Below are 23,753 nucleotides of genomic sequence, written 5' to 3'. Positions count from 1 at the left end.
GATCGAGCTTTCTCCTTGGTTCGTCAGGGATCAGAAAGGGGTTTTGGAAGCGGGCTGCAAACTCTCTGTTTGAAACCTGACGGCGAAACTGAGACCTAATCCTGGTTTAAAGCTGGGAACCGAACCAGCGAGTTGAGGTGTGCAGCGATTACCGCACACTGTTTTTTGCTGGTGCACATGAGAGTAAGGAGCTTTTTAGGCAAAGGAAAATGGGGGAAAAAGTATTTTGAAAGAATAATGAAGCCTAATGAAATGTCTCTGCCACAGCAGGCTGACACCAGCGACAAACACATGGATTTGCTAGATTAAAAGCAAACTGCAGTGTAGATTGTGTGTTCTTCATATACGGGTAAACAATAACGAAGGATTTAATTGAAACGGGTTCAAACGAGGCAAGCGCCCTGTTGGGGAGCAGCAGGGTTGGTAACTCTGCTCTCGGGAGGGGGTCGGTACAGTGGTGACAGCTGCTCTGTGCCTGGGCGCGGCGGGGACTGGCAGCTCCGGTTCGCATCCCCTGGGAAGAGCGCCCGGACGTTTCTGAATACATCCACTTGGCTGGGAAAGCAGAGAGGCATCAAGGGCTTTGGGGTAGTAGTGTGTTCCCCGGCCACCCCCTGGTCTCTGGAAGCCGGCCCGTCGCCGGAGAGGGCCGTGGGCAGGGACGGCAAAGTAGCCCAGGGAAGCCGGGCTCTCACCCTCTCCTCACTTGGGTTGCCTGATCCCTGTGTCTCCCCAGCTCGGCCCCGGCGGGGGAGGGAGCCGTAGCGAGGATTAGGCGGCAGGAGCTGAGACCCATTCCCTGCCCACGGGGAAGGAGGGGGTGCTCTGGGCGTCTAGACAAGGCTTATTTCCTTATCGGAGGCGGAGCGAGGGAAAAAAACCTTAAAAAAATTTACAGATTCTCGTCGGATAGAGCGAAAAATTGCATGGCTTAACCAAGCAAAAGAAAAGCCATCCTGTGTGGACGGACCCATTTAAAACAAAATAAAACGAAGCTCCTGGTTTCTTTCCATCCTGGGTTGTTTTTTTTTTTGTTTGTTTGGGGGTTTTTTTGTTTGTTTGGGGGTTTTTTTGTTTGTTTGGGGGTTTTTTTGTTTGTTTGGGGGTTTTTTTGTTTGTTTGGGGGTTTTTTTGTTTGTTTGGGGGTTTTTTTGTTTGTTTGGGGTTTTTTTTGTTTTTTTTTACCTACAAGGTACGAACAGAGATCTGCAAACCCCAAAAGCCAGTTTCTTTCCCCGGGGGATACCTCCTGCCCAGAGGTGACCGGCAGCCCCTTCCCAGCTCCTCGGCCTCGGTTGCCCCTCGCCCTCCGCGCCCGGGTGCGCCGTGCCCCGCTCACCGCGCAGCGCTTCCCCCCGCGGCCCAGTCCTCCTCCCCCGGGCCAAGGCAAGGACCGCTCGCCCCGCGGGACTGGAAATCCCGCGGCGAGGGAGAGCAGAAATCGGTCCGGAGCTGCCTCAGCTGCCGGGGCTGAGCCGGTGTTTCTCAGACGGACGCACAGAAATATCCAGTCACCCACCGCCCCTCTCCCCTCAGCCCCGATGGACCGGGGGCAGCCCCTGCTAGGGACAGGTATGTTACGATCGCACTGCTGGGGGACGGAAATAAGTAAAGGGAAAAGAGAGGTTGTTTTGGGGGGTTTGGTTGTTTGGGGTTTTTCTCGGTTTTGTTTTGGTGTGATTTTTTTGTTTTGGTTTTTTTTTTTTTTTTTTGGTAGGATCCGCTCTGCTACTTCGACAGGTTTTATTATCCTTACTTGCGCATCGCGTAGAGTAGGTAGGAAACCAAAGGAGACTTAGGCATCCCTGTTACCACCAGAGGAAAGGTGAAGAGGATAACTTCCCCGGCTGTTTGTACCCTCCTTTGTCTTTCATTCAGGCAGGCCGTACCCTGCTTTTCAAGTAGGGTCAAAGGAGCGCAGGGCCGGGAGCTGGAGATCCCCGTCCCGCCGCCCCCCGCACGCCCGGAGGGGTCCCAGGAGCGGGGCTGTCCCGCAGGGAAACCGGACCCGTATTTGCCAGGGTGTCCCTCAGGATAAAGTGGTAAAGTGTTGAGGGGACTTTTTGCTTGTTTTTTTTAAAGATTGGTGTTGGCAGAACCTCTCGTCTGCTTCCCTGCGTCAAGCAAGAGGCGATGCTTCGTGAGCTGACCCTGCGGGCTCGCCGGCCGCGGGGCTGGCTGGGCTCTCCCCTTTCGCCCTCTCCTCCCGCTAATGCCTGCGGCGAGACCGGGCCCCAGACCGCTGTGGGCCACGCCGAAATCCTCTGCCAGACGCTTTAGGCGCTTCTCAATATGCCCGTCCCGTTTGCGATAGATATTATATCTATTAGCAAATTCAGGTAACAAAAGGGCAAACTGCAGGTGATTCTCGCTGATCTCAAAGCGATAAAGCACTTGTTCGTCTTCCCCACTCCACTGGCCGGGCAGGAGGACCCAAATAATTCTTTCTCCATAATAATCAAGTGTAGCAGGAACAGGATTGACACCGGGTATGCATGGCTCTTGGCACGACCCTGCATAACAAGAGTCCTTGGATTGTTTCTAGGTTTGAAAGGTGGAACTTCATTGATAAAGTTGCACGTCCTCTTGTGAGTCGTTCTAGCGAGTAAATATCTTCAGTGATATTTTTATTTAAATGAATTTAATTAAACGCACCTCTTTTCTTTATTTCATTTATTCATGAGAGTGTGTTTACATTGTATGTGTGAAAGAGCACTGGTGAGAAACTTACTTAAATCACCGCCTTGGAATAAGCTACTCGTTGGTATCATCAGCCCGTCCCGACAGAGAAAGTCTTATGCGCCTGATCAATACCATCTATTTCGGCACAGCCGATGAAACGGCTTTGAAGAAAACTGTGCTATCAGCGGCCCACGCACTGGTTTGGCTGAGAAGGGAATGCTGCAAGGATCTCACCTGCAGTCGGTGGGGGCGAGTACATCTCATTGGGATGACAATATTTGGGATCCGGTGCAGCAAAACCAAGAATACGATCAGCCTTAAGGAACATTCTGTCCCAGCAGAAAGCACACAACGACGAAAACGGCTGCTTTGAAAGCTGCCGTCTTTTAATATTTGAATGTAAAAGAGAAAATTGACACTCACAGGCACGCACCAGAAAAATTCACAATTACATTTCATCCTTTCAAGCGCCTCTCCGCCGTTTCTTGCCTCGGCAAAGCGAATAGCCTAGGGACCTTCTCGGGAGCATCCCTGGCCGCGCGGCCTGCCCCCTCCTTCCCGCCCCCGGGGCTCGGAGGAGCGGATGGCGCTCCCCGAACCGCAGCCGGGGCCCCGGCGGGGAGCGGGGCTGGGGTGCCCGAAAGGGGAGCGGCTGCGGGGAGCTGTCCCGAGGGCCGGCCGCCCCCTCCCCACCCAGCGGGCGGGCAGAGCCGAGCCCAGCCCTCCCCTCCTTTCCCTCCCCTCCCTCCGTTCCTCCTCCTCCTCCTCCTGCTGCCGCTGCTCCTGCTGCTGCCCGCCTCCGCCCCCTCCCCCGCGGCCGGGCCGGGCCGGGCCGGGGCCCTTGACGTGTCCCGGCGCCGATTGGCCGCCGGCCGATAGGATCTCCGCGGCCCCGCGTTAAGGCGGGGGAGCGCGCGGCGCCGGGAGCAGAGCGCTCCCGATATCCCGGCTCTGCCACCCCCGGCCGGTGCTTCCCCCCGCCCCGTCCGGGCAGCGCCGCACCGAGCCGCGTCCCCGCACAGTGGCCATGGAGTACACGCCGCCCCCCAAGCCGCAGCTCTCCTCCCGGGCCAACGCCTTCTCCATCGCCGCCCTCATGTCGAGCGGCAGCTCCAAGGACAAGGAGTCCCCCGAGAGCACCATCAAGCCTCTGGGTGAGTGGGGACGGGGGTGACCGCCGGTGTCTGTGGGGTCCGTCCGTCTGTCCTGTCCGCCCGGGCTCACCCTTCTCAGCGCTCCGGCGGCCGGGCTGAGCAGCGGCGCGTCCCCCCTGCCCGAAGGTTTCCCCTGCAGAGGGGAAACCTGCACCACCTAAGCTTGAAGGCTGAGTGCCTTATTACCCACGGTCGTTTTTAGGCGAGGCTGTTTATAGCATGAAGAGTTTCCTAAATTCCTCTAGTTTTAGTTATGCGTCTCATTCATCCAGCTTCGCCATTTGCAGAATAATTCCACACTCTTACGGTAGTTCAATTTCTCTTCGCTGACATGAAATGAATCCCTTAAGTAGATTCTGCAAATCTACCCCGGTTCTAAAGTCAAATTAGAGATTCTCCGCTGTCGTACCTAGGCTTACAAGCGGTAGTAAAACTTGTGCGTAGAACTGAAAATCCCTTCACTGCACAGCTCCTCGATGTAGGATCATAAAAGTTGTTTTGCTCTACACAGACCGGGAGGAGTTTTTTGTAAGCATTTGCGATTTTCGGGTTAGCGTTTTCACTGTATTCGGTTGCCTCGATCCAGAATCCTGAAAGCTTTTAAAAAACTTGAACATCTTCCCCTCCTCCCCCCCTCCAAGTTTCTGTGGTTTGTCATCCTTGTATGTATCTGGAGTGCGTGTATCTAGGAGTTCGCAGAAAACTACAAAATATGTGTTAAGCTTTCAGGGCGCCAATGAACAGGATTACACTCAATCTTAAAAGAATTTAGAAAAGGCAGCTCCTCAGTGTCTGCTGCACCTAATCAACTGTCTCAAAAGATTTCACATAGTCTAGGGATTCACTGGGAAATTCAGTTTTAAGTCTGGACGCTAATGTAGGCCGAGAACGTTGTAGTATTCCCGGTCGGCGTATTTACATGGGTTTGTGTTAAAGCTTAGTGTTAGGGTGATTGGTTTGGAGTTTTGGTTTTGTTTTGTTTGTTTGTTTGTTTTCCTGAAAATACTTATTTAATTTAACTTTTCAAAAATTTTTAACCCCTTCCCTCATGTCGTTCAACTAAAAATCGAAGGGAAACGACTGCCTGTGACTCAGTTTTTATTCACTGGAGCTTTAGGCAAAACCTTTCCCTGGAGGGGCAGGGCGCGTTCGTGCCCCTCCCGTTCTTTGGCGCCGGGCGGCGGATCTGTCGCCGCATCCCGGTGCCGCATCGCGGGGTCGGGAAGAGCCCTCGCAGCCCTGCTCCCTCCCGGCCTCGCCTCCGGCGGAAACTCCCAACGGAGCTGCTGAAGCGCCCGAAGCCTCCCGGGGCTTGCGGGGGTGGGCGGCAGCGCCGGCGGGAGCCAGGCGTGGCGGGCGGCAGCAGCTACTGCACCCGCGTAGGTTGCGCGGCCGCACGCAGCTCCCCCGGAGCCTGTTTCTCCAAAGGAGCGGGTTCAGTGTCAGCAAACCGGCTGGGAGAAGGGCCGACAGACTCAGCTTTCCGGGAGGGTGAGCCCGTGCCCGCTGTTTAATTAGTATTTGGGGTTCGCTTCCCCGTGAAGGAAGCGCGGAGCCTGCGCGGCCGCGCTCGGGCTCCTTCTGCGTTGCGCTCTCTGTCAAAGGCGCATTCCGGGAGCAGCGTCCCGTGCTCCCCCAGCGTGACCCTGGCCCTCGGCAGCCCCTCGGCGCCCAACGCTCCCGTTTTAATGAGAATTAGTGACCTTTCCGTGGAACCCCTCGGTTAGCGGCGGGGGCAGCGCGCAGGGCGGAGCGGATCACAGCCGGTCACAGCGGCGGCGAGGCCGGGGCCGAGCTGCTCCCGCCGCACGCCGAGCGGCTCTCCCGGTGCGCCTCTGGGGAGCGGCGCCGCTGCGGGCTCCTCCCGGAGCTCATCTCCGAAAATCAACACCGCTGCCCCCAGATGATGAGCGGACGCCTAAAGAATCGGCGGGGTGTGCGGGGCCAGTTGAATGATAAATGCCTTTTATATATATATATATATATATATATGTATGTATGTATATATTTAAATAGCTTGTCTCGGTGGTCGCATTGTCCTGGCTGAATCCTCTCTCTCTCCCTATTTTTCTTTTTCTGTGTCTCTCTCTGTTTTTCCTCAAACCCTGCAGAACAATTCGTTGAGAAATCCTCCTGCGCCCAGCCTTTGAGTGATTTATCCAGCCTGGACCCTCACGGGGATTTTAGCAGCAGCCCTTCTTCCCTGTGTACCGAGCCCCTCATCCCCACCACCCCCATCATCCCCAGCGAGGAGATGGCCAAAATCTCCTGCAGCCTGGAGACCAAAGAGCTCTGGGACAAGTTTCATGAACTGGGTACCGAGATGATCATCACCAAATCCGGGAGGTAAGACTGGGCAGCCCCTGGGTTTCCCTCTGGACATCTTTCAAAAAGCGGCTTTGGTCAGGTCAAAAAAGGGCAAAATTACCGAAACCCCGCAGGTTTTTTTTTTTTTTTTTTTTTTTTTTTTTTTTATCGGGAGAACAGCACGGCTGGGTTAAGGGGAGGAGGGTAAAGCCCCGTATTTCCCGCAGCCCCTCGGCGGGCCCAGCGGGGCAGAGGGAGAAGCGGCCGGGGCCGGCAGCGAGGTGCGGGCGCTGCGGCGGGGCCGGCTGAAATCCACCCGGGCCGTCCTGGCGGCAGGGAAGGGTTGTTTCCCGAATAATCAGGTTTGTGTCTGAAATCTTGCCGTGATTTTGAGGCGCTGGGTTGGTGCAGACCGAGGGAAAATCGGAGTCGTGGGGAAGTGATTCTGTCAGAGCTTGGTTTGGTTTGTTCTTTTCTCTCCGTTGCAAAAATGCGCAAAAGAATTTCAGGCTTTCTTTTTACCTCAAACTATGCCGTTTCTTCAGTAAAGCTTGTGGGGTTTGGGTCAGTCAAACGCAGTCCGGAGGAGCCAAATGTCTTTTTGCGTTTCTTAATCCCCAAAGTTACTTTTTATTAACGTAGTTACCTGAAGATTTTTTTTTTTTTTCCTAACTGGTGAGCTCTATCGGTATATGGTTTAAATAAATAAATTAAAAAAGGTATAAAACATGCAATACAAAACATGCAATTTAAAGTTCAATATTTTAAACTGTCAAAAATTATTTGACTTTATTTCTGGTCCACAGGATAACCTTACATTTTAAAATTGTGTTTTGTAAAAACAGGACAGAAAAAAAATGTTTTAGTTTGGAAAATTCAGTTCAAAAATATTGTGAGCAGGCTTAAGAAAACACTCACTTAAAATATGTGAAAATAACAACGGAAGTAATTTTGGAATATTTCCCTTACAGTAGTATGGATCCTGCAAAACATAAATTAAAGGAAATCCAAGTTCCTAAGTATCTATGTACCTTAGCTACAACTATTTTCAGAAATCGTTGTGTACTTTTACTAAGAGGCAAATAGTATATTCCTCCTTTCCTTATCCAGTTTTTACCATTTTTTTTTTGCTTCCCAAATATAATTTCGATTTCAAGCTGCTTTTTGTCTCCTTATTAGAGAGACACAAGATTTAACTCCCGTCATGCGGAAGAAAAATCAATACATGCTTTAAGTTTTTGCAGGGGATTTAAATATAATTCTTACTTTTAGCAGCTTTTCAGATGCTTTATTATTTCTGTTCTCTGCCCAAATATTTATTTTCTGATTTGCTTTTTTTTTAGGAGAATGTTTCCAACGATCAGGGTTTCCTTCTCAGGAGTGGATCCTGAGGCCAAGTATATTGTGTTAATGGATATAGTTCCTGTGGACAATAAAAGATATAGATATGCCTACCACAGGTCTTCCTGGTTAGTGGCTGGAAAAGCTGACCCTCCTCTCCCTGCAAGGTTTGTAGATTTTATTGCTGGTCTTTTATTTCTCTTTACTATTTTTTTTTCCTCTTCACGAAATACCTTGCATTAATCTTTCCATTCGGTTTTCAAACAGTGCTCTGAGATTTTGAGTTCATGTTCAACAAAGCTCGTTACAAAACTCTGATTACAATTTTTGTGTTGCAAAATCTGGCCTCAAATCTCTGCTTGAGATTTGATTTATACTGAGTATTCCAAGATATGCAGAATTTGGTTAAGAGTTCTTTTACACATACTGGGGTTTAATTTTTTTTTTAAGTTTGTCGTGATTCAGATAAGAAAACTGAAAAGAAAAAATTTGATGTGTCTCTTGGATTTGGCCCCCCAATATTTGACCTTATAATTTAAAGCCATTCAGGCGCCAGCAGCCAAGCCAAAGTAGAAATAAATTGCAGCTCATTGCTGTTTATGCTTGAAATTATATTATTTCTGTAACATACCCAGCATTTGCTAACCAACGATTTTATTCTTGATTTTAATCATCTCTTAGGCAGCAGGCAAAGTACAGAACAGTTCCTCAGCACAGTTACTTTTCGTTAAAAGATCATGACATATTCTGAGACATCAGGGAAAAAACCCTCTGTAAAATAAACTCTCTAAAATAAATTTGCTTTTCTCTACAGAAACAAATGCTTTAGAAATTAAATTTCTGAAGTCATTCCATTAATGTAATTAATGACTGATTCCTTTAAGCACTGGGCAACTGAGGCTGCAGCGCTGGGCTGTACAGTGGGAGGGCACTTCGGAGGAGACCCACACTTCATCGTATTCAGCCCAGCACTTCTGTACCTACTTCAGTCCCCAAGCCCGGGGAGGCTGCAGCACATGTCGAAAGGCTTTGCTGAGTCAGAGCTGGAGATATGGAAATAACGCGGATGCCTCTCTGGCTTCAAAGAAACTTTTTGCAGAGGGCTCCATGCAGGAGCACAGATCTGCTCCAGGTGGCTTAGCCTGGGGTTAAGAACTTGCTTATTACAGAGGCAGAAATTATAAGTGAAACACAAGAAATGGAAACAATTTTTTTTTTTTTTTTTTGGTGTGTGAGTATAGGCACCAAATTCTGCGCAATTTCCTTATATAAATAGTTGAACTGAAATCTTGGTGACTGGTGATCTCTGGAAGGCTGTTCAGGGAAGTAAACAAACAAAAAGCGCAAGCAGAGAAGCTGAGATTAAAGACAGCAACCTAGGAGTTATGTCTGCTTTGTTTTCATGGCCAAAAACTCCTTCTTGCAGTGTGGTTAACGTCTGAGGGCTTCATTTGACGTATTGTAATAGGCACTGATCAAAACCCAAAGAAAAAACACAGATCCTGCTCCAAAGGAGTCAGCATCAAAAGAAGAAATAACAGAAGAACAGAAATAATTTTAAGGCAGTGTTTCCCCCATTCTTATTTTGCTGTTCACGCCCCTTTTGGGATACCTTTAAATAGATTGCTAATTCACACTCTCTCTAGCATAGACTTGCTCAACAAGGAAATACTAGAAATAAAACTAGAGACTGGAATAATTAGCAATTGCCCTACTGAGTATTGGATAAAACCTTCTTGAAGTTTAAAAGTTATTTTTATGGTACCGCAATAACTTTTGTGAGTCCTCAGCAGATCAGTGCCCTTATGTGCAAATCTGTGCTGTTCCATTTGCAGGATGCTTTGCCCCCGTGTGTGAATGTGCACCTTTCCTGCTTCATTTTTAGGATGTTAAACAGACTATGGATCAGAGCACAGCCAGAGACAGCTTTTTCTTTGTGTAGACGCTACTTACATATACATTTATGCACTTTCTCCTCTTTATACTTCTCTTTGGTGAGAAAAAGGATGTCAAGAGGTTCAGCATGCTGGTGTTTGCATTACCAGTGCTTCTTCTAGAGCGTTAATGCATCTTTTCAGGTGGGAGGCCTCAGTCTTGCTTGAAAAGATTAAAAGTAGTTCTCCTCCCATCTTGAAACGAGTTTGGTCCTGCTTCAGTAACAAAACCCTTAACGAAGTTAGGATTTCTTGTCCTCCAAACACAGGGTTTTAGCTCTCCCTGCTTGAGGAGTGTCAGTGAGAGGTGTGTGTGTGTGTTTAGTGTCTGGGAACTGGCAACAAGGTACTTACTCCCCACACACATCACTGCCTGCATCTGCCCAGGCACAGTGACATCAGGGGAATAATTCAGGAGTTGCATTGTGCCTGGGTGTAAGACTTTGCAGGATTGAACCAGTTTGATGGTTTTACTCTTTCCATTATAAAAATAACTTTCAACACTGACAGTTTTGTAGGGTTTTTTTCCAAATTAATAAGTATTCTGCGATTCTGTTTGAAAGATTAGCCCTTCAGGGAACTTTCTATTAAAACCAGTTTTATCCTTGTCTTCCTGCTGTCAATGTTGAAGACAAGTTTATGTTGCAATGAACAAGTTTATGTTGCAATGAGCACTTAAATAAAAATACTTTTTAGAAAGTCTTTTGTAAATCTTCTAAAGTGGTATCTGGGGATAGAGTTCCTATGTGATATTTTGTGTTTGTCTTCCACATTAAGACTGCGTGAAACATCAGTTCACTAAGTTTCCCCATGTACCTTTATTTGATATTCTTCCTTCTTTGCCTCATTTCTTTCACTCAAAAGTTTGTCACTATATATTTTTTTAAAACTGTATTTGTCTACAATAATTTGTTTAATTAACTTAGTGTTTACAGACTTACAGAGAACTCTAGGCAGGAAAACTTTAAAAGGTATTATATTTTGAGAATTATTTGAGACGTTATGGTAAATAAAAGTAGCATGCACGGGGACCAGACCATCTGTTAAAGTAAATAGAGGGAGTGCAGTGTTGCATTCCAAAATACAAAGAAAGAAGCAGTACCCAAACCTTGCATATATCATGAATCATTATATACTGCAGAGCAAATTCACCCCCAAATATGGCTCCTAAATCCTTTGTGAATCGAAGCGAGGAGCCCCTCACATCTGGCTGGCCTTAGGCAGCAGATCCCAGGCAAACTTCTGGGAGAGCCTTGTGTGCCGCGCTGGAATGTGCACATTTATCTCGCTGACCTGTTTGCTTGTGCACACTCGTGGTCTTGCCAACAACTTCAGCTTCAGAAATTGCTATGTCAAGTGTTCAACGCTCTTCCCTGAGGTGTGCAAGCTCGGGCTGTGGGAGAATGGGAAATAGGTGTAGCTCACCGGGTGGAAACCTGTGTTGCAGTGGGATTGTTGGGGTGTAGCAAATGGGCAAAGAAAAGTAAGGTCTATTATGGTATTGTATACCAGTAATTGATATTCTGGTGCCCATCCTTCAGTGGCTTTCTTGTTAGCACTCTGTTTACAGGCCCTTGGTAGTTTTAAAGCAGTGCCAAGCATTAACCATGATGGTGTAAAACAATTGTGCTCAGCTTTTCAGCACAGGGAGGTCTTTACTCATTCCCTGTGCATATTTGAAATACTTTGGCTTCTTGGTCCCAATTAGCCAAACCTTGCTGAGTCTGACACTCTGTGATCATAGTAAACACTATTAGCTATCCAGACACTCAAAATTAGGAGGCAGGCAAAAAAAAAAAAAAAAAAAAAAAAAAAAAAAAAAAAATCACAAGGCTGGCTGAAAATTTGCAGGGCATGTTTGGGACTCTTTTTGTTTTGCCTTCTTTTTGTAGAGCCTTTAGGGCTCTAAATATTGAAATTTTTACATTTTTTTAGAGGAAGGCAAAGTTAGTTTTCATGAGAGCTAAGATTCTTTTGACATAACATGATTCCGGGTCTTGGGATTTCAGATACACCATCATTTTTTTATGAGCTTTGCAGTGCAATCAGCAGAGTCAATAGCAGAGAGGACGCCTGCATGCTAGGAATATTTTATTGTGACAGGAATCCTGGCTCAGCATCCCTCCCATGAACATAGCTAGAGCAGCCAAGCTGTGCTTTGGATCAATGTAAGGAAAACATCCTGCACATCTGAGGCGACCTATGCTGGTAAAACTTCAGTTTCACTGTGTCTTGGGGATTCTGCTGGCAAAAAACAGAATACAGGATCAAATCTCCTTCCTCTTTGAGCAACAGGGTTGCTCTCCCCAGCGTCTTTAGTATGGGCATTCCTTGATTAGGGATCAGCGTGCTCTATTGGAGAGTTACGCCCCACCGTTTAGTGGTTTTTCCGTTCTAAAATCGTAGCTCGACAACGAGGACAAATGTTTATCTTCCTAACCTGGCAGCTCAGTCCTGCCCCACCCACCTCATGCAAGAAAGTAATTTGTGAGGCCAAAGACATCACCCAAAATGAGAGTCAGGCCCTCAGTGAGTGATAACCAATGCGGGCAGTAGCAAAACAGGGCTGGTTTGCACTAGCTGAAGGTCTAGTCCAGCTCTTAATTTGCCATCACACAAGAACAGTTGAGTTAATAATTTTCAGCAATGCGTTTTTCCTATAAAATCATTGCTCTTAAACAGCACAGCACTTGTAATTAGTGTAGTCATAATGTATATATCATTGTATCTGCATGTCTTCTTGCTTCCTTTTCTTCTGCTTAATTTCCCAAGTGTAGGATTGTTAATAGCAGTGCTGCAACTAATTTCTCATGTCAGACCACTGTGCTGGACTGCAGCCTTCAACCTCTTATAAACAGACGTCACTACAGCAAATGTGTGATCGAGTGCAGGTTAAAATCATTATCACGGCTTAATGTTACATATAAAGAAAAATGCATTTTTATCTGCATTCCCCCATTATCTCTGTAATGACACCATGTTTTTTCTCTTGGAGTTGTAGTCATTGTTATTTTAAGTGCTTGTTAGTACAGCTGTGGGGAAAGACATGATCAATTTTTCATTTGGGAAAAGACACAACAGGGAATGTTAATGTCTCCATTTTAGATAGCAGGATAAAATAATAGTTATGGTTAAGGAGCAGTCTAGCACTCACACACAGGATTCTCAATTATGTTGCAGTGAATTAAATAAGTCATCTTCTTTACTGTCCTTCATGAATAGCTTTATTTCAGGAATTCATTAATTTTGGGGAGATGGTGTCGTGTTCCAGCAGCAGATTTGTATTACCCTAAGTTCTCAGGAAGTCTATGCCCATGAAACCACTGCATACCCCAAAAGCAAAATGACATGCACATTTTGACTTCATACAGAGGTGCTGCCCACACACAAATCCAGAGGTGAGATTTTATTTTGAGCAGGCATTTTTCCTGTGTTTTTTAGGTTGTATGTGCACCCCGACTCCCCGTTCACAGGAGAGCAACTGCTGAAGCAGATGGTGTCCTTCGAAAAAGTCAAACTCACCAACAACGAGCTGGATCAGCATGGCCATGTGAGTAGCCCTATGGGTGGGAAAGGGAAAAGAAATCACCAAGGAATTGCTTGCTTGTGCCACAGAGCTGAATGAGAGAGAGACTGCCATGGGGAAAGGCTGCCATGGCCCCCATGTTACACCTCTTTTAGCCAGCCCTTCGTACCACAGGGGTGGAAGATGTGTGAAGCTTGAACGTTTCGGTTTAACATGTTTAAGGGTCCTTTTGTGTTCTTTTGTTGTTGAGGAACAGGCAAAACATCCATCAGAGACAAGGTCAGGGTGGAGTTGAACATAGGGATAGAAGGAAGGCAGCTGAGCCTTTTGTTGTGCTTCTGCTTTCATTTTGCTGTGACTTGGCAGTAAGCTCTGCCACACGCCGTGGCCAGCAAACCCACGTGCTTTTATCTGTGTGCTTGGAAGCTCCCTACAGGTCACTTCAGGCCACCTGCTAGGGTTGGGCCTGTCAATAAGAGCTCTTTGACTTCCAGACTCATCGCAGCATGGGCTCAAAGTCAGGAGAAAATACTGACCTGACACCAAAGCAGGGTCTATAGAATTATAAAACATAAGTGTGCCTCAATTGCCCTTGAAACAACTGTCGACTAACTGCAAGTCAAGGTGCCACAGGGTGGGCTTGGGCCTCTGAAAGAGACAGGTCCCAAGTCTGACTGGTGCCAGTTTGTTGTCCTAAGTCCTGAGACTGGAGGATGGTGAATAGGATTCAGAGCTGCTTGCCATGGGTTCCTGCTGTGCTCCATCAGTGGGGACAACTCCTGTAGTTATCTGAGTGCCTAGTGGTAGGTGGTAAGAATAGGTATTGCCTATCCTGTTCTCTCCGTAGAAGTGCCTGTGAAGTGCAGGAACAACTAGATAGTGCTTCCAAATTGTGAAGAAAGAGCTAAAATTGTTGCCTCTGGGCTTGGTGATTCTCTCAAGGAAGGCAGAAGGAGCAAGGGGATGGATTTGAAAGAATTGTTGACTGAGAACAGGGCAGTTCAGTTTAGAAGAATGAGCATAAATGCAGTGTTAGTAAATGAGGTGTTGGGAAGAGAGAAATGATGTTGAATTTTAAAGCATGTGTAGGATAATTAATTCATTCAGCTGAACAATTGCTGAATACAATGTATCAGAAATCCCTTCCCTAGTGTGGAATTTATTGCCTGGACTGTGGGAGACAGTGGCCATTTGTCTCAGCTGTGTTCTGTGCAAATGTTTCTCATCCAAAAGTGAATTTTCACTCATTTCAAGAACCGAGAATTGAACCACAGCCATGATCATTTAAAATACATCCTGGAAATAACAGCATCAAAAGTAGCTGAAACAAACAAATAAACAAAAGAAAGCCCAGATAGATGCCTCTGTGTTTTTCTTTTGTAGAGATCCATCTGTGAATATATTGTTCTTGAACCCAGTTCCCACTGTTGTTCCCTTCAGGACTAGTGGAGAATGGTTTTGCTTTTTTCCTCTCTTTTATTTCATAATCTGTAGAAGGGCAAAGCTGAAGATTTGTGGGCTCTATCACCGAGTGATGATAGAGCAGTATACGTGAGCACTTAAAAAGAAGCATTTTTCATCATAACAGGGGCCATGTGTGCCTCTAATAAAGGGCTTGCAGCAGTATATTGCAAGCTAGTTAGGAGAGCTGCAGTTCCCAGAAGCCCAGAGGAGTAGGAAGAAGAAGTGGGTCTGAGGAGCTGTCGGGAACAGAGACATGTGGCAGAGCAAGAAGATGTAATCGTCTCAAATACAGGCAGCAGGAGAAAATGATCCGTAGTGTTTGAGACGCAGCCTTCCCATTAATTTCCGGAGAAGCAGAGGTTGATCCCATTCTTTACACAAAGGCTCTGGACAGCCAACGACAATGGAAAGTTTTGTGTGCTTAGTTAAGGATAAGCCCTGAAGGCTTGATCCTGTGTTGAGATTTGAGTGTCAGGTGTTACCCCTTCACAGAGCACTCTCTTTTTAATGGGGCTTTATATTCCAAATTAGGATGCCAGGTTTTATGTGCTGCCTTACTGAAGTTAGGCAAATGCCATCACTGGATGATCAGTAGAATTAAGGAAGAAATCAGTTCTCTGGAGCCTTTAAGGAGGGGTCACTGTGCTATGCCTCATGGCATTTCTGAACTCCTGTGTATGAAGGTTTGAAAGAGCCAGTCTTCACTTTTTAATTATGTTTGATAAGGCATGTTCATTCCCGAGGAAATTTGGATGACCCAAAAGGCACCTTTAAATACTAGTTACAGGTAGGGAAAATGGATCCAGCCTGATTCCAGTTTGTTCTAGTTGCTTGCTTTCTTCACCGTGCAGAAGACAGTTTTGGGTGTTAAGGTAATTGTGTTTTTTTTCTTCCTGAAAAGGAAGAAGTAGAGAAGAGAGGCAATTGTTTGTTCTAGCATATGTTTGTTTTCTCTTATTCCGAGACTTTTGGGGTTGGCAAGCATTTCTGATTGTGTACCTTCAGCAGCATGTGTAACCCCAGAGTTATGCACATATTCTCCTCAAGCCTCAGGCAGAAGTCTAATCTCTGTGTGCATGGCATACAGCTCACTGCATGGAAACACTTTCAGATATCTTTACCAGAGGAAGGAAATGGCTCCTATCTCTAGATTTTTACAGCCAAGCAAGTAATTGCCATTTTTCTGACTCTGAAATATTTATGAGTGTGACTTTTTTTCCACTTGTTTTTTAAATGATACTTTTCACACAGAGTGCTTTCTTTAGGATTTTCACTGCCCTTCATTTGAGTGCCATCATTTCTGGTTTATGGTGAGGCGAGCCATGAGTGAATACATTATTGTAATAATATACTTGGCATTATTTTTGGCATTTACTCAAACACATGAATCTATGCAATAGCAAACTCAAAGCTGTGAACATGTTTAATAAATAACTGTGAAAACTGAAAAGGGGTTGTGGAATAGCCACATGGAGTTATCCTCAAGATTTTTTAGTCAACCAGGCACAAGTTAGGAACCATTGTACTTTCAGAAAGAAAATTTTACATGGTAATGCTATTATTTGGTGAATATGGAAACGGCACTCACAGCACAGTTCCTGAATTCAAAACCACCTTGGAATTTTGCAGCTGGCATCCAGATTGCCTCCGGTGACTGGTGGGAGCCAGATGCCTACAAACCTGCCTGACCTTACAGCAATCAGGATCCTGTAAGGAGGTATCCTGGTCATCTCCCCTGACTCAGGCTGTCAGCACAAAGGTGGATGGGGTGGCTGAGGGTCTGTGGCTGCCAGCAAGTGTGTTCAGGGGGGCTGCCATGAATATATGGGCACCTGATGTACCGCTTGGGACATGCCAGCAGGATTGTCACTGAGTTGGCACAAGGGATTTTCTGATAGCTACACCATGCAGGACTGCTTGGACTTTGAGGCCACTCTTGGAGTCTACTCTCTGAGGAACACCCTGTGGATCTCACTCCTTTGGGCTGTTTTTATGTGGTCCTAATACAGATATTAAGGACTGTCTTTGTGTGTCATCAGCAGCTTGTGTGGGGGTGGAGGTGGGGAACCACACATACAGACCCTCACATGAAGGAAATGGTGACATTTTCCTTGGTCATGGGTGTTTTGTGACCTCCCGGCTCCATTCAGTACTTGTTTTGTACATGAGTGACCAGACTTGCTTCTGGTGGGAATGAGAAATGTAGAGCACCATGGCAAGGGAAGTTATCCATGTGCACTCTATTTTATGGAAAACTTTCGTAAGAGATTACATGTTCTTGTTTGAGAAATATAGTTCCTTTATCACAGTTTGCATTCAGAGAGGAGTAAAAGAAAAGGGAATGTGTGGGAGCTCCTCTCAACTTTTTCCTCCTTCTTCCCCACTGCTGCTCAGGTGTAATGCCTTGGTGTGTGTATCATGGCCATGAAAGGCAATGGAAAGAACCAAGGTCTGTGTGCCAAGCCCTCAGTAAGCTCATCACCATCCACACACCCTGCTTTAAAATGTCTTTTCCATCTGCTTAGAGCACTCTGACTAACTAGGATGGTAAGAAGAAATTTTACAAAGAGAGGGAAAAGTGCTAAGGATATGAAAGGCAAGGTCCATGGCCACTGTGTGTGTTCCTATATAAAATGGTGAAGTGCTTTGAAAAGGGACCTGAGCTGGTTAGAGTGAATATGCAACACTTTCAAGATGATGGTTCACTGTCATTGCAATGTCTTTCTTGTTGCTCTGTGCCTCCCCACAGAGTCCCAGTGTGAGTCTTGGCAATATTTGGGCCCAAAGGAGCAGCAAAGAAAAACATTGATGGAAATTGTAGCCATGACAGAGCTGTCTCTAAGCTCTCCACTCCAATGCAATGTGCAACCTTTCTCATTGACTTAGCATGAAATACTGCACTGCTCCTGCAATGTTTCAGCTGAAGTTAACGCTTCCTGAGGAATTCACATTAGCTATTCCAGATGTACGGAGCTGACTGTAGTGTCGTTATGGCCCCTGCAAAATAGAACCACCCACACCATTGCCAATTTTGTCTTGTGACTGTGATTATATCCAAAACAAGGGCTGGTGTGAGCTGAGCTCTGTATTTAATTCTTATATTGTAATACTGTGGTTAGAGACCGCCAAACAGGCCTCCAGCCAGTGGTAACTAAAGCAAGGGGGACTTGCTTTGGCTTGGTTTGACTCCAGTGAACGTTGAAATTGGTTGGTTGGTACCTTAGGTTTAGAATTGTTTTGGGAGCTCGTAAACAATTATTAATGAGGATAGAATAGCAAAACCCAGTCATTTGGGGGTTCCGTGCTGGTTTCCCTCCTTGCTCTCATTTTTGGTAGTCTGTGGTGAAGAGCACCCCTGAAGGAGTTTGTTTTAAAGGTTTGCCACAGTGAAAGGCTACGTGGAGTTTTACTTTTGGTCAGATGGTTTGTGCTGCTGTTGGTAGGTTTTTGGATGGGTCTAATTTTTTCCGTCATTTTTTTTTTTTCTGAGGGATTTGTGACTGTTTTCATTCTGCACATGCACATATCTGCAAGTGGGGGCTCTTGGCCATTAGCTTTCAGGAGTTACCTATTCACACCTGCCAACCAGGGCACACTCTGGCAGTGACTAATTCTGTATGTAAAACATCTCACCTGTAGGAACAAGTATTTATGCCTCAAGAAATGCATGCTCACCAGTGGCATAGGAGTGAGAGGAGACTAGCTCCTGGGATGCCTGCTTTTTTCCACCTTCATTTCCTGGAACTGCCCAAAGGAGCTGGAGAATTTGCTCTGAAAACCAGCCCCTGGCTGGATAGATTTCAGATGCTTCCCCTATAGTGTTAATTAGATCTTTCCCTCCCCCCCTTTCCCCGTGGTTTTATAGCCTTTAAGGGCCCTGTCAATCTTCCTCTCAGGACAGTGCTCTGTCATTCTTTCTTGCAGATCATTTTGAACTCCATGCACAAGTACCAGCCAAGGGTGCACATCATTAAGAAGAAGGATCACACAGCTTCTTTGCTAAATCTGAAATCAGAAGAGTTCAGAACATTCATCTTTCCAGAGACAGTTTTTACTGCTGTTACTGCCTACCAGAATCAATTGGTGAGTAGAATTGCTAATTTCCACAGATGTAACTAGATCCCACCCTGCTGAAAACTCCCTCTGCCCAATCTAAACTAGGAAAATTTCTTCCATAATCTACCATGCCATGCCAAACTTATTCACATTCACGAGTAATTCCTGAAGATACAGTAGTAGTACAGACTTCAAAGAGCAGCAAGGATTATTCATGAGAGTGAAACTGGCAAGTAAGAGGCTTTCTTTTGTCTTCCCCTCTGTCTATACAAAGCTGCTTGCATATTAACATTTAGTCATTTTCTAATTATAGCTCATTAAAGAACTGTTCTTATTTGCAGTGATCTTTCATGCCACAAGCTACGAGCTGAGAGAGATTCTGGTTTGCACATGATGATTTCATGGGCTTAGAAAGTTGACTAATTAAGCTGTAAAGCTCAAACGTAGGGAAAATCACTCAGAGATATGCTTTTCAGAGGCTGCCCAGATTACATCCAGATGTTTGAATTTCAATTTGCATGCCAGTGAATAATGTATACAAAATGGAGGAGATCATAACAATGGATTGCTAATGAGTAATTTTAGGAAGTCTATAAACAATCAGAGAACAGAGGCTCTGCTTGATGGTGGATTGGGCTTTAAGTCAGTGGAAATACGTTGTTGCCTTCAGCGCGATTCGGAGTGTGCTTTAAGGACTTACTGACTATGGTACTTCAAAAAAAAACCACCTATTTTGCTCCTTAGTTCCTTCAAGTTCAGAAAAATATAGGCACTGCCCAAATATGTGGGCAGGCAGCGTCAGAGAGTTAATGTACCTGCTGGATTATTTAAAGAAGTAGGCATTTCCTAATATGAAGCAAAAGCAATTTTGAAGTGCTATGAATAAAGTGAAACTAATGCAGAGGGTGTCAAGGAAGCTCTGAACATAATATTAGTAACATTAAGTCAGTCCTTATGACAGACCCCACATCCTGCTTTAAGGCTTTAATGTATTGATTTAGACTTAGATTTGTATCTGAATGCTGTAGAAAACATACTCAGCACCTGGCAATCTCAAGAAAATAATGTTTGGACAGGCAGTTAGATTTTTCCACGTAACTTTCTTTAGAAACCAGCAAAATAGTAACAGGCTAACAAAACCAGCTAAACCCAGAATTTATTTTTGTAGGATGGATTTTTGTCTACCGATGATATTTACACTAGAGATGTTTCTAAACTAAAAGCACATACACGGAGTCCTGGAAAATTTCTCAATGGAACATCTCCGGAACCCCTAGAGGTTGATGTTGTCATTTTATTTATGACTAATGAAAATGGAGCCTTTTTTCATTTTTGCCATTTCTTTCAGAACTGTTTTAAGGAGGGATTGATTACATTTCTGGAGGTTATTAGATAAAAGCTAAATACATTACACTTTCAACAAACTATCTCATAATTTAAGATTTAAAGGGCAAGCATTTATTTAAACAGTCAAACCACTGCCACAGAGTTGAATTGTAGGTCAGATTTCATTTTAAAATGCTTTCTAGCAGATGTTCTCTGATTGTTTGTGAGACAGTCTCTCAGGAAAAATATGGCCATAAATGATTGTGAGTCTCATCTGGCTTTGGTGGATACAAAAAGTTTCTTCTGTGATGTCATACCAAAACTTTAATATCAGGAAGATGGAAGTTTGATTGGTGAAAATATGCTCAAGAGATGAATAGACATCCTTATTGTTCTGTAGTGCAGTTGGCTTGGTGTGCCGGTGATCTCAGCCAATGGAACTAGTTAGAGCTTGTCTTTTTTCAAGGTGGTTTTCAAAATGCTGCCGGAAAAATATTCACTGGATGTGAGGCACTACCTTACCACTCTGCAACATCACCATGAGCTGAGGGCTTATGGATGTCTTGGAAGTAGAATGAGCCTATAACTAATTTTCTGAGCTTTTTCAAGGTCCTTCTGACAAGGCTTCAAGGTTGTTTCCACCAGCTGTACATGAGTGATGAGACAGCCTCAAACTCTCCACCAGCACTCAGGTCCATGGTGTTTGACCACTGACAGACCCTTAATTAAAAACTCAGAATTTCCCTTTGTCAGCATGTCCCTTCCTCTCCATGTTTTCCTCAGAAGACCTCTTTCCCAGAATTAAAAGCTGGGTCCAGTTGTCCTCTTTATTTTTTTACATTTTGTATAAATATATATTTGTCCTTTTAATTATTTTTTTTTTATTTTGGGGGAGAAGCCGTTCCATTTTGAAAAATATTTGTTTGATAAGAATGTTTCATTGTTTGAGGATTTGGAAAAGATCCCATTTATTTTTTCCTGAGTCTTGAGGCCCAGTTATTAAAAATGAGGTTGTAGCCTCTTTGATACAGGATTTTTTTGAGGGAAGTCAGGCTGACAAAACCCCTTAATATGAAATGTTGAGAGCTGTTGATTTTCATGGGCTTAAGCTAGAGCTGGTTGCATTCACTGCCCTGCAGGATGGGTTCTGTGTTTTCTCTCATCAAGCTCTAACTCCCACTTACAATTTTATTTTTAGCTCTTGGAAGAAGTATGGCTGGAAAATCCAAATATTACAATGATGTCTCAGGTTTTATTCACCAAATCTAAATTTGTTTGATAGATAGAAAACTTCACAAGAGCAATGGTGCATATTTTTACTGGTCCTCAAAAAAACATATTGAAAGCCACCACCATATGAATAAAAATTTTCACCACAAAGGAGAGCTCAGATGTTTTGGGGCAGGAGGGATTCCTGGTCAGTGGGTTGCTCAGTCAAAATGGAAAGGTTGACTGAATGAGTGGCAGGTTTATAGCTACCTTTGAAGAAGTTTTTATTCATGATCCATGGTTTTTCAAGACTGTGACAGTTTCAGTGGGGTCACTCCTTCAATCCAAGTTCTGTCACTTTAAATCTCAGCACTCCCCACATTTTTCCTTGCCTTCCTCAGCCTCTTTTCATACAAAACCAGTTAAACTGCCCCTATGTGGTGGCTGGTAGGCCTTGCTGAGAAGATTTCCATCCCAGTAAAAAAAAAAAGATGGTGGTGAAGTGAAGCCATGGCGTCAGGTCGCTGGGGTTTGTGTTGGTTGAAGTGCAGCTCCAGCAAGCAGGCTCAGCTGTGTTAGCAGGGTGATTTGTGCTGCTTGTGGAAAAGACAGCCTGATTGATGCTGGTAAACTATTTGAAAGCTCTAATGCTGTCCGTGGGTGGGTTCATCCTGCTCCAGGCAACAGGAAGGCTGACCCTTTGGTCTTTCCACTGGCACATGTGCAGTGCTCCCTGGTTTGGCTCCTCAGCTCTGCAGTGTCTCAGGAGCAGCACACACGCACGGGGCACGCGGATGGAATGAGCAGCAAAGTCACAGGGGATGGATTGCTCAACACTTTGTAGGCGGCAGTGCCCCGACACTGTATTCGTGTAACGTCGCTCTTTTTTGTGTTCCCAGATAACCAAGCTGAAAATTGACAGCAACCCTTTTGCTAAAGGATTCCGTGACTCTTCCAGACTCACTGATATCGAGAGGTAATGGGGACTTTCTGTTTACTTTCCATGCAGATAAGATAAAGAGAAGAGAGAGTTTGTAGGAAAAGCATCCTTTCAACTCCTGAGAACCTGTGCATTTTAATGTTATCTTGCTGCATATAGTAAGACTCCTCCACATCCTTTAAAAATACTTATAAACTTTATGAAGAAAGAGCTGTTTTGAGTTTTGACATCTGTTCCAGTTGGGGCCAATATATTCGTCTTCCTCAGGGGGCATCTTGAAGGGGGAAGAGGGTCAGTTTTACAACTTCAGAATGAAAAGCCTTTTTCTTATCATGCCATTTAATCCTGTTGAGAGCTGTGAATTGGGTCAATGGGAAACAAGGGCAGTGGTCCTGTGAAAAACATCTTTACAGCTCCCCACTGCTCAACACAGTGGAAAAGAGAGAGGAGAGCTCCCAAAATTCACTTCAGCAGTCCCAGACACCAAATTGGCAATTACTGCAATCAGGATGACTCCCATAACTCCCACTCTGACAACAAAGATGCCATTTTTGTTTCACCAAAGTTGTATCACAAGCTGCGTCAGGGGAAAGCTTTATCTGGAAACTGTTTTGTGTGTGTACAGCTCATTACAAGCAACTGCTGCCATAGGGACAGAAGCATTAACTCACAGCTGAGTTAGGAAATAAACTTCAATCTCTTGGTCGCTTTCCAGCACATCACATTTTTATGGTATCGTGTCAAATAACTTGGCAAATGAAGCAAATTAAGCTGCTTGTGTCCTTTAAGCTGGAAGAGAACTTGATGGAGATGGATATAGCACATCCAATTTTTCCTATGAGCACACAATCATGAAAGAAAGTTTGGAGAGGCCAAAACCCTCCAGGCTCCTATGTGGAGATATCCAGATGTATCTGTGAATCATTTTTCACAGGTGCATGCAGGGGACAAGCTGCTCAGTGAAGTCATAGTCACAGAGCTAGAGAAACTCTTTACAGCAGTTCAAAAGTACATCTATCTAAGCAGGCCCATGGATGGGAAGTAGTTGTATCCTTTACACCCTACTAGTGACTGGATCATAAGTGATCTGTTGAGTAAATGGGTAAAAGAACAGTAATTTGGGGAAAGAAAGCTTGTAGGTTGCAGTGCACACCTGCAAAGTAGTTGAAAATTGTTTCTTAAGTAGAAACCTTGATTGAAAACGAAAACAAATGAAAAAAAAAAGAGGCAAATTTAATAAAATAGCATGGCCTGCTGTATTGAGGGAATACTGAAGTAAACAGCATCCAAAGCTTAGGTTAGTATGCAATAAATAGCCAAGGAAGGACCTGTCAGAGGAGGTTTCCTTGTTTTACAGACAAGAGACATCTAACAACACAGATTTGCAAGTGCGGAAAGAGTCTGAACAGATAAGCTGGGAGAAAAACTTAGTTACCTCTGTGCAGATGAACAGACTATCATGGTGCTGGATATGAAGGGAATTTTTCCAGAGGACATCTTATTATAACAGCACATGGCATGGAGTCAGAAATGCTGAGCATAAGCTGCAGTGCCCTTTTGTTTATTGATAAGTGTAAGAATAGAGCCTGAGACAGGCAGCCGAGCCCAGGCACAAATGTTGCCATGAAAGATAAGGCAGACAAATGTGAAGCCTGCAATAAATATAAGAAGCAGAATGTGAAAAGTATTAAACTTGCATTAAAACTCTGGATTTGAGAGCCCAGGTTTGGGTCAGGCCTGATTTTTGACTTAAATTAGAAAGCTTTACCCTGATTACTATTACAATATTATTTAAAAATTCAAAACCTGCTGCA

At 45.0% G+C, this 23,753-nt stretch overlaps 1 protein-coding gene across 1 annotated transcript in view; it reads left to right on the top strand.

Annotated features, from left to right (window-relative positions):
* Positions 1-3,604: 3,604 nt before the first annotated feature.
* TBX20 (T-box transcription factor 20) overlaps positions 3,605-23,753 on the top strand; it is a 39,186-nt gene continuing 19,037 nt past the window's right edge. Inside the window, exons 1-6 of the mRNA XM_041407920.1 lie at positions 3,605-3,836; positions 5,948-6,182; positions 7,487-7,651; positions 12,860-12,968; positions 18,333-18,491; positions 21,899-21,975. Coding sequence (XP_041263854.1) covers positions 3,710-3,836; positions 5,948-6,182; positions 7,487-7,651; positions 12,860-12,968; positions 18,333-18,491; positions 21,899-21,975 — 872 coding nt within the window. The 5' untranslated portion in view covers positions 3,605-3,709. The remainder of the gene's footprint in view (positions 3,837-5,947; positions 6,183-7,486; positions 7,652-12,859; positions 12,969-18,332; positions 18,492-21,898; positions 21,976-23,753) is intronic.

Source organism: Onychostruthus taczanowskii, unplaced genomic scaffold, assembly GCF_017590055.1.
Source record: "Onychostruthus taczanowskii isolate IOZ18803 unplaced genomic scaffold, ASM1759005v1 scaffold28, whole genome shotgun sequence".
NCBI lineage: Eukaryota > Metazoa > Chordata > Aves > Passeriformes > Passeridae > Onychostruthus > Onychostruthus taczanowskii.
The sequence above is the reverse complement of the archived record's forward strand: the minus strand, read 5'-3'. Positions and strand labels throughout refer to the sequence as shown.